Source organism: Ustilago hordei, assembly GCF_900519145.1.
Source record: "Ustilago hordei strain Uho2 genome assembly, contig: UHO2_contig_05, whole genome shotgun sequence".
NCBI classification, from domain to species: Eukaryota; Fungi; Basidiomycota; class Ustilaginomycetes; order Ustilaginales; family Ustilaginaceae; genus Ustilago; species Ustilago hordei.
Window position 1 is genome coordinate 825,103 of NW_024545279.1, and position 11,136 is coordinate 836,238.

General features: G+C 51.0%; 3 protein-coding genes across 3 annotated transcripts; 2 read left to right on the forward strand and 1 right to left on the reverse strand.

Moving 5' to 3' along the window:
* Positions 1-380: 380 nt before the first annotated feature.
* On the forward strand, positions 381-1,649 carry UHO2_03233 (uncharacterized protein; the record flags this gene model as incomplete). Its single annotated transcript, XM_041558148.1, has 1 exon — positions 381-1,649. One exon carries the CDS (start codon positions 381-383, stop codon positions 1,647-1,649), a length of 1,269 nt encoding a protein of 422 aa, XP_041414082.1.
* A 1,029-nt stretch (positions 1,650-2,678) lies between these two features.
* On the forward strand, positions 2,679-4,877 carry UHO2_03234 (uncharacterized protein; the record flags this gene model as incomplete). The annotated part of the gene is made up of 1 exon (XM_041558149.1): positions 2,679-4,877. One exon carries the CDS (start codon positions 2,679-2,681, stop codon positions 4,875-4,877), a length of 2,199 nt encoding a protein of 732 aa, XP_041414083.1.
* A 344-nt stretch (positions 4,878-5,221) lies between these two features.
* On the reverse strand, positions 5,222-6,298 carry UHO2_03235 (uncharacterized protein; the record flags this gene model as incomplete). The annotated part of the gene is made up of 1 exon (XM_041558150.1): positions 5,222-6,298. The coding sequence occupies one exon, from the start codon at positions 6,296-6,298 to the stop codon at positions 5,222-5,224; it is 1,077 nt and encodes a 358-aa protein (XP_041414084.1).
* Between the last annotated feature and the right edge of the window lie 4,838 nt (positions 6,299-11,136).

Here is an 11,136-nt window from a genome sequence, read left to right on the forward strand (position 1 = left end):
GAGCGCCTTCGATTCGCACCAACTTCCTTCCTCCCCCGCCAAATGATCATGCACAAGCAGACCTTCCCATCGGCGACTTCTTGAGTCCCGGTCAGCAAGCCTCACTCCTTAGTTTCGAGCCTTGAGCTTCCGAGCTGACGTTGGCAGCTGTCAATTTGGAGCACGCTCCTCGACTCGATTGCAACCCTCCGAAGCAAGGCAGTTGATCCTAGCTTAATCAACACCAACTCCAGTTCACTCCAGTCAACATTCATCGAGGGGGCGGCCAGCACAACAACCTCTTGTAGTTTCCTCCGTACCCTTATCCTTGACTCTCGCAGCAACGACCAACAGCTGCCCAATCAATGTCGGCAACGGCAACGATCCAGCCATCGCTGACGATGACTCAAGACAAGGGCAAGGCAGTAGCGCCGGGCTTCTTCTCGGTGCTGCTGGGTCGAGGCACAGCCAACCTCAAGACAGAGACACAGACTGAAGCAGCCAAACGCCCATCGATCGACGCTCGGCCTGCGAAGCCTGCCCGAGTCGAGTCAACAATCATCTCAGCCCAGGAACAAGGAAGAGCGTCGTTCGCTGCGAAGAGAGGCATCGCACCACCAAGATCCTCTATGACAGCCGACCGAACACGAACGGTTGCAAAACGGGAGCCTCGAGCTAGACACACAAGTGAGAACGCAGCCCTCGAGGCTGCCGTTCGACGACATGCGGGAGCCCTGGCGGAGCGACCAGACGCAAACAACCGCGAAGACACACAGCCTCGACCCCGCGCTTCCTCCATGCGACAGCCCAAGACAGACCGCAACTTTGTCGATGCGAGAGATGTGTTTGACGGGCAAGACGAAGGCAAGGCCACTCAACGTCAAGCACGAAAGGTGGCATTCCGAACACCGACGAGCTCGCTTCACAAAGGTAGTGACGAACCCAATCTTGGAGCAGCCGGCAGCAGCTCAGAGTCATTCCACGCTCCACCACCGAAGAGCAGGCCGATTCCCAAGGCAACGAAGCCGAAGCATTCACGCGCTGCCTCGAATGCTGACATTGAAGGGCGTAACCGGACGGAGACACAGCACAACAGGAAAGAGCAGCCTCGTTCGTACTCGAGCAAAGACCGACGTGCCAAGGAGGGCGTCTACCCGTTCGCACCAGAGTCTGGTCGTGATTCCTTCCAAGCCATCAGAGCGCCGGGACCAGACCGGGTCATCATCGTGCCAGCCGGCGATAGTCAACCCTGGCCAGCGACGAATTACTCGTCCAACGCACCACCAGGCACAAGACGACCGGGACCGACTGCACTTGCACCCTACGCTCGCACCTCATACGACATCGGCCGTCAAAGGGAGAGACCAGCCGAAGCTCAGCCCAGCTCATCGCATCGACGCACCGTATCTGCAGCAGCAGGACCAAGTTCTGCTTCCCGAGAGTCGGGCAGGTCGAGGAACCGCGTCGAAAGCACCCCATCCCGTCCTTCCATGTTGACCCGTCCTTTCCCTACCGCAAGTGCTGGTGAGGATCGCTCTCATTCTGCATCAAGGACAAGGACCGGTGAACGAGTCCCCAGAGCGGCCCAACGCGGCAATACGAGCGGATCCATGCTGATGGGTTGCGAGCGACACTCCTCGGATGCTCGTGCAAGAGTGCAGAGGGTCTGAAGTAATCATTCCTAGCGCGATTGTAGGCAACCTATCTCACGAACATTTCATCAATGAACAATACATCACACATTTATCTCGATCACGCACCAACTTTCAATTATGTCTTTGGAATTCGGAAGTACCGCCAAGAACGTCTGTTGGCGTTGGATACTCACACGAACTCAAAGCTTGTACCACCAACCGTGAGAAGATTTTCGGAGATGCCGCGACAATGAACACACATCGTGACCAAGCTCGAGAGGTTGAGACTGAGCATGCTGACGGTTTGCACATAAGCACGAAAGCTTTGATCGGCAAGCAAGACTTGCAAGATCAGCAGCATCAGTTACTCATCGGGAACGCCGAACAGAAGAGGTGTCGGTCAAATCGGCAACACGAGAATAATGAGAGAAGCTCGTCCGTCGCGTTGAGTGACTGACCTGGCTGAACTGAGCCCGAAATCGAGGACAGATCGGGTTCACGTAGAGTTTGATGAGTGTGTGAGAGTGGAGGCAGGCGCTGAGCCCTTCTTTTCCCTTTTCCTTTTTCTTGAAAATGCAAATTGATGGTGAGGGGCGACGCGAGCGCACACGCCTCAGCCAACTCTCGCGTTGTCGCGCAGCTTCCGCATTCAACATTTCGCATCCGATGCCTTCCCACCCATCCATCCATCCGTCACCTCGCTCGACGCCATCCGCAGCAGCTTTCCCTCCATCATTCTCGTCCCGTTCTTCCATACGCATACACATTCAGACTGTTCCGACAGAGGCACTGCTCTTCTCACCACTTCCTGACTAGGCTCGGTTTCGCTGCCTCGACAAGGACTGGAGCGTCGTCCAACATCACCGTCGAGCCGTAGGCCAGTCCTCAATCGCTCGTCTGTCTACCAACAGAGTTGAGATAGATATCCGTACAGTTGTATCGCAAGGATCACGACAAATCGAGCTTCATCCAGACCGCCGCATCGACCCTCGCATCCCGTCCGAACACCCTCGTCACCGTCACCACCACGACTAGCGCCTTGACGGCCGTTCCCTAGTTTACACCATGTTCTATAGTGATGTCATCCTCGCAAAGCGCGGGCCGCTCGCAAGAGTCTGGCTCGCTGCGCACTGGGAGCGCAAGCTCAGCAAAACGCAGTTCCTCCAAACCAGCATCGAAAAGAGTGTCAGCGCCATCATCCGTCAAGAGGTTATCCCCATGGCACTTCGTCTCTCCGGTCAGCTTTTGCTCGGTGTCGTCCGCATCTATTCGCGCAAAGCCAAGTATCTCCTCGAGGACTGCAATGAAGCTCTGCTCAAGATCAAGATGGCTTTCCGTTCCGGCGCCGTCGACATGACCAGCGATCAGCTCAACATCTCCCGAAACGCCATCACCTTGCCAGATATCCGCACCGACCTCGACATTTTGCTCCCAGACCAGGCCATGAACGACCTTGACGTCGATTTCGAAAGACTTGCTGCCAAGAAGGCAAAGAAGCTCGCCGATAATCCCACCGCCTACACTGCCCGTGCATCCGACATCACACTTCCTACAGTAGACTACAGCGCATTTGATGACACCTTTGACGTCTCTTCCGGCATCGACGGCATCGCTTCACAAGATTTTGACCCTGATGGTGGACTTGATCTCGGTCTTGAAGATGACTTGCCCGATGTCGAGGGGCGCAGAAATGAAGCAGGTCAGCTTGTTGACGAGAATGGTGATCCTCTGCCCGAAGATGATTCGCTCCGCATCGGTGTTGGTCGTGACGCTCCAAGCGAGGCCGGCCGTCAATCGGTCGCATCCATGCTCAACCTCGGTATGGACAACGACATCACACTAGGCTCAGCTGGTGGCTCTCAAGCTCCTAGCATCGGCGTTCCTGACTTCGACCTCGGTGGTGAAGGTCTTGATCTCGGTCTGGACCTTGGACTTAACGCACCTATGGACCTCGACCGAGCAGTGACTCCCCTTCCAGGCGACAACGGCATGGCACTCGCAATGGCCGACATGACACCCACCACAGCCGCTCGTATCCGCGACGCAGCTCAGCAGCGCCAACAGGATGAAGCAGCAACCCGTCAAGCCAAAGCACGAAAGCAGGTTGTCGACGATCTCACCGAACTCCCCGAAAGCCAGCTCGGCGGTCTCAGCCAAGGCCTCAGCCAGGGCAGTGCCAGTCAAGCCGCCAACCTCGCAGACATCCTCACTGAAGAACGATACCTTCCTCGCTCACGTGCTTACCTTCGACTCCTCAGCATCCGCGAAGACCCCTTTGCCCACTTCATGCCATTCGCCGACCCGTCGAACAAGGACAAGGGCTCTCTCTTCATCGGTCCCAACGGACTTGCTTCCGAGCTTAGCGAGCTGTTCACTTTCGACCTGAGTGCGATGCGACGTCGTCGTGCAGCAGCGCTCACGGAAGAAGATGGATCCAACAAGCGTGCTCGTCTAGGTGCTGATGACGAGGACGACTTTGAAATGGGTACCGGTCGACGCGCGCAGCAGGGCCGAGAATCGCTCGGGTTCAGAGACATGGACACCGATCAAACCGGCTTTGACTTTAGCATGGGCGGTGATCAAGGCTTTGACATGCCCGGTATGGACACCTCTATGGGCCTTGATCTCGGCGATGATGGGTTGCGACGATCCACTCGCAAGTCTCGTGCTGAGCTGGAGGCGGAAGAAGCAGCCAACGAGACCGGTCGTTTGCCTGCTCTCTCTCGTCTCTCTACACCTGATATCGATGATGGAGGATTAGACTCTCCCGCCGTCAGCTCCTCCAACCCTTTGGCAGTATTCGACGTTCGACCAGCAGAAGAATCACAATCAGCTGCCAACGAAGAAGCAGCCTCCGTCCTCCGCGCATCCGAAGACGCAGAAGCATCTACACAAGGGTGGGCCAAATCCACCGTCCGTGCCCTTCGCGTTGTTCGTTCTCAACTCTCCACCACCCCTGCTGCCGCTTCTACGGAAGATGAACCCACACAATCTCGATTCGTAGAGATCGACGAGGGGACAGGAGAAAAGAAGCTTTCGTTCCAGAAGATCTCCAACAACGCTTCGAGACGTGCTGCTGCCGGATTCTTTTTCGAGATGTTGGTGCTGGGTACAAAAGATTGCGTTAAGCTGCAACAGGATGAGGCTTATGGGGACATTAAGGTGGCGGCGAAGGAGAGGTTGTGGAATACCAACGCGGCAGCTTCACAGGTAGCAACAGCACTAGTGCCAGAGCCAAGGACGGCGATGCAGGCTGATACCTAAGTCTTCGTCTCTCTTCTGCACAGCTGAGATAGTTCTGGTCTGGTCCCGCATGTAACTTTGGCATCCCTCTCCTCATGTTTAGTTAGTTTTTCTGCACATCTTCACACACACGTTCTTCACTTTTTGCTCGTCACGAGACAAAAGATCTTTGCAATGATTCAAACACCTTCGATACCACACCAATTGACCATTGCTGCCGTTCTTCTGTGATTGCAATGACTTGATTGTGAGCAGTTGCATCCTTGGCCATGACGAAAGGATTACAAAGCATAGTGAATTACCAACATGAGCAGATGAAAGCACCATCATTCGAAAGCGTCGACCTAAACCGAAGCACCATCCTTTTACTCCTGACTCCACTTTTTCAACATTTCCTTCTTCTCAAACGGCTCCACACCGGCGGTGACCCTAAAACCAGCACTCAAACTACTCCAATCCAGATTAGCCCCACCGATAGCCCTTGCAGAAACCATATGTTGTCTAGCCAACTCAATGATCGGCAAAGGGCAGTCGACCGATTCACCCAACTTGATAATGTGCGATGCATCCTTGATACCTCCATTCAACGTGAAGCCATTTTCGCCCTTGAAGTTGCTTTCCAGAATCTTCTTGCCATAACCCAAGGCAGAGGGTGCAGGGTAAAACTCTTCGAGGAATTCATAGAGTCGGTCGCTTCCGACACCTGTCTTATCGGCCAACGTCATGGTCTCGGAAAGCATTTCGATGGTGGAAACGATGACAGAGTTACCGATGAGCTTGAACGAAGCAGCACGTTCGGGGTTGTTGCCAAAATCCATAATCTTACGACCCATAGCAGGGACAAGGAACTGTGAAGCGAACTTTTTCGAGTTATATGGTCCAGCGACAGCAAACACCAACTTGGCACTAGCAGCCATGGGAGGTGGTCCAAAGGCAGGAGCTGCAATAAAGTAACGTCTGGGCAAAGCTGAGATCTTGCGCTCCAATTTTCCAGTCGTAGCAGGGTAAAGTGTGCTGGTTTCGATGAAAAGAGTGGAGAAATTGCTAGAGTTACGCTCTTGGAGATGCTTGCCAACGCGCTTCTCTTCAGCTTGGATCAGAGCTTCGTAAATCTCTTCGGCTGCTTCGTCGTTCGACAAGCTAGTGAAGATGAGATCGCAACGTGTACCGATCTGTTCGACCGAATCAACGGCTTTTACGAGTCCATTGAGCTCCTTCTCGAGATCCTGAGCTTTGGAGACGGTACGATTGTAGACGAGCAAAGGTGGGAGGGGAGGCGACATTTCACGCATGTGCTTGGCAATGTTTGCTGCCATCTTGCTACCCATGTTGCCGAGACCGATCCATCCGACCTGGTATTGAGGGTGAGGAGGGCTAGGAGTGCTGTAGGGAACGTCGGCGTTGGCAGCGCCGCCAGCGCTGAGACCTGCGTGTGAAGCCATCGTGAAAACTGAGCCTTCGAGGATCTTGGAAGAAGAATGTCAGATATGTGGTGGAAGAAGGTGAAGGAGGTGAGAAAGATAACGTAAGACTTGACCGGGGATAAGAGCACGAGGTCAACGGGAGCTTCTCGACTGAACTGATGGAGAAAGTGAAAGCATGTGAGCTACTTCGATCTCACACTTTCGCCACCTTCGCTCATTCGGATATGTGTCACAGGCTGCGCAGACCCTGGGCACACGTTGGAGGCGCGCGCACGAAATGTGAAATTGGCGGAGTCACGGGTGTCACAGGATCTTCTGCGAAGATCCTGAATATGCATGGATGTGCAGTGTGCGCACAAAAAGCAAAAACAGTGGGACTGCAGAGTTACGGTTGTTTTCAGCAAAAACAGTCATAACAAGCTAGTTAAACAGGTTTAGCCATGTGAACTGCAATAAGGGGCTTGGAAGTACATAGGGGGGCCCAAGCATAGGAGCATGCAGTAAGGTTACCACACAGAGAGATGGTAGCACTTAGGTCAGGAGTGGACAATGGAAGTGTTGGCAAGGTCAGGAGGTGGACAATAGAAGTGTCCACAAGGTTGTCAGCAGTTGCATGCCCAAAACCTGATATCTGTAATAGACCCATGTCTATTACAAATTCCATCGAGATATGTGGCAATGCTTGTGGTATTACAATTCTTGGTGAGATATGTAGTAGAGGCATTGCTATCACTTTTCTTGCTTGAAGATGCAGTAATGGCTTTGCTATTGCAGGTTTCAACTAACTGCTGTGGACACTCTGTCCAGAGGTAGCTCAGCATGATCAATAACTGATATGAACTGGTACTGACACCAAGGTCTGGTGTGAGAGATGTGATTGGTGGTGCCAACATGAGTGTCCAGTGTGTTGACTGTATGTTTGAGGTGATCTCCAGACCACAGTGGATGACTGCCTTCAGTTCTATCTTTTATCTGGACCACAGGTTTGCTAGGAACCACCTTTGGATGTCAGTGAGCAGTGATACAACACATGCACTACAATGGAAGCAATCTACTTGATTGCAACTGTGCTGACTAAAACTAATGTATACTTATGCTGAAGTGATAACTAGTTATGTATGGTGTAGAGTGGATGGAGATCCACTTGTCCACCTATGATGAGAAGGTATGATTATATACATCTTTGCAGTGTTGCCTGCAACACTGCTCTGGCTCTCTCTCCAGAGAGTACCCTCTTCATCAAGTACTGTACAGGAGTCCCTGTAACATTGCTTCTGTCCTTCTTGAGCTGTGTGTCAACCTCTTCGACACAGCTCTTCTGTCAGCGGTCACGCGCCTGAAACCTGAGTTCGGTAGTAGTGTCGATACTATTACCGATTCTGTCGAGTTATGCAACAATACTAGTGGTACTACAGTTCTCAGTGAAATATGTAATAGAGTTGTCTCTATCACTTTCTTGCTTGGAACTGTAGTATGAGCTTTGCTATTGCAGGTCTCGACTAACTGCTGTGGACACTCTGTCCAGAGGTAGCTCGGCACAATCAATAATGATGTGAACTTATGATGACACCAAGGTCTGGTGTGAGTATATTGTTGATGATGAGGTTGGTGGTGTCAACACAAGTGTCCAGTGTGTCAACTATCGCTTGAGGTGATCCCTGGACTGCAGTGGATGACTGCCTTCGGTTCTATCTTAATCCAGACTGCTGGTCTGCTATGAACTGCCTTCAGATGTCAGTGAGCAGTGCCACAACACACACACTACAAGGAGGAGCAATCTATCGATTACTACTATGCTGACTGAACTAATGAGTACTTATGCTTCTGAAATAATACTAGTTATGGTGTGTAGAGTGGATGGGGATCCACTTGACCATTTGTGATGAGAAGGTATGGTTTTATACCTCTTTGCAGCATTGCCAGCAACACTGCTCCTGCTCTCTCTCCAGAGAGTACCTTCTGCATTGAGTACTATACAGGAGTCTTCAATGAGACTCCTCCTCCTCCTTGAGCTATCCCATTTGTCCTTCCTGAGCTGTGTCGACTCCATCGGCACTGCTCCTCCTCCTCATGTCCTTCTCACTGGTGTCCTTTACACCACTCTCCTTCCTTTGACTGGCAATGGTCCTCCTTTACCCTTATCTTGTGTGCCCCTGAGTGGTAACTGATTGCATGCTGCTGAGCTCAGTCCCCCTCTTGGCAAGGCTTGGTTCTCAGCCTGGTGGAGCTTGGTGCCCTCTGTATGTGAGCTTAGCCCCGGCCTGCATGCAGATCATCATATGGACATCCTTGACACTAATCTCCACAGAATCTGCCATATGATCATGCTTGCTACAGATTTCAGCAGAAATCATGATAACAACTTTGTTCATGCAGGATTCGATGAGATCTGTCATAGAACCATGTCTATTACTGATCTTGCTGAATTCTTCTGGAAATCCCACGATCTGCCCAATTCCTCAATTCCTGCACTACCTTCATATGAACTTCGGTCTTCCTTCGCTCTGCGCACCCAGGCCTATGACATCTTCCTCCTCATGACCTATATGCCGGTGTCGTTGACACAGCTCTCCTTCCTCCTAACCAGCAACTGTTCTCCTGATTCCTGTCTTGTGAATCCCTGAGTGGTAACCAGCTGCATGCTTCTGAGCTTGGTCCCCATCTTGGCAGAGCTTGGTCCTCCTTGCATGTGAGTTTGTTGTACAATCATCTTTGCCACTGATCTCTGTGGAATCTGCTATATGATCTTTTCTACTACTGATCTCAGCGGAATTTGTGATACTATCCTTGCTTGTGCTGATCTTGGTGGGATCTGTCATAGAACTGTTTCTACTACAGATCTCAATGAACTCTGCTGCAAATCCTATGATCTACCCAATTCTGTGATTCCTGCACTCCCTTCATATGAGTTGACAGATCTTCTTACTTCTTGCGCATCCAGGCCCATGACAAAGGTCAAGAGCATTCACAAGACAAGGGGAAGGAGAATCATGTCCAGGAGACCAACACATCATTTAAAAGGAGGAGGAGCAGTGTTGAAGTAACCAACACACAGTTCAGGAGGAAGAGGAGCAGTGTCGAAGGGGTTGACACTGTTCAGAAGAAGGAGCAAGTCAGGAAGTGCTTACACTTCCAGGAGAAGAGCGAGGCTCATCCACTCTACACTTTATCTTACTATCTACTTACTTTACTATATGCTCAGTATCAGTTCTACCATCTCTTTCAATATTGTCATCAGTTGCAATTGCAGGGCATTGCAACTACTCCACGCATGTGTGTTGTATCACCATTTCTAGATGTTGTTGGCACCTCAATCGATGCTACAGAGCCTCAACTGTAGGCAGCACCACCATTGTGGTACTGGCACTTCAACCAGTACCATCATACAACTGTCAATGCATCACAAACACTTGTGCCAAGACAGGCATAGACATACCATACATCTGGTATAGCCATACCACATATCAACTCAAGTATCCAATAACTCCAAACATGCTGTGCTACCTCTGAATGGAGTGTTCACAGTGGTCAACCGAAATCTGTTGGAAACAGTCACTTGACACAATTCACCAAGATTGGTCAGAAGGAACTCACTTGACACATCTCACTGACATTTTCCAGAACAAGCTCTTCCAGAGATTTTGGATTTCTGGCACGTGACCCCTGGCAATCGTCTCCGATATCAACGAACATTGGACCAAAGCTGAGTCTATGGGGCACAACCTGACACGAGTGCTCAAGATCAAGACTCACACTGACCAGGCCAGGCTTGTGTCAGCATACCACAACTGCATCACTAGCCTTCAAGACAACAGCCGAGCAACAGACTATGAGGTAGTTTGCACAGCCCTATTCAAACAACAAGACGATATGACCATGAAATCAAGCCATAGGACTGATAGCGCCAAAACTGCCCAAGCATTCACTACTAGCAGTCAAGTCATGAGCTAGGTATCATAGGGCCAGATGTGCAGAAGCAGGAAGAATGGATGTCATATGAGGAGGAGTGCAGGAATTGCAGGATCAGGCAAAATAAGGGTTATGGCAGAGTTCATTGAGATCAGTAGTAGAGAATCTCTATGACAGATCTTGCCCAAATCAGCACAAGCAGGATTGTATCATGAATCCTGCTGGAATTGGTAGTATCTTGGTCATAGGATAGATCTTGACATAGCTGGCAAGAGGACACTGATTCTCACAAGCCTCACAGCAGGACAAGACATCATAGGCATTGGGTCCACCACCCTGATGAAGCAGGGGGCTGACCCAAAGATGAACTCAGAACAGGAGGGTGGGTGAGATGAGTGAGGGAGGTGAGTCACCACCCAGATGAAGTGGGAATGGCCCCTGTCAATGATGAAGCAGTGTGAGGACCATCCATCTGCATGAGGCAAGGGAAGCAGTGCCAACAAGCAGCATCACAGGGTGGATGGAAAGGATAGGAAGGGCAAGGAGGAGGAGTGGTGTTGAAGAGACCTCTCAGAGCAGGAGCAGTGTCACAGGTGACATTGCAGGAGTGGCTATATAACCATGCTCCTTGTCCTAGCAATTGAGTGGATCTTCCTCCACTCTACACCATACATTACTAGCTATCACTTTACAACAAGTATACTTAGTATTCCATCAACAAGTTGCAATCACATAGCATTGCTTCTATTGTAGTGCATGTGTTGTATCACCACTCATTGACATCATCCAAAGGTGGTATTAACTGTGGCTGGATAATGATTGACACCAAAGGGGGTTCATACTGTGGTCTGGCTCTCTTGATCATCAGAAACCAAAGGCAGTCATCCACTGCAGTCCAGGGATCATTCAATCACTCAGTTGGCACACTGGACACTTGTGTTGGTGCA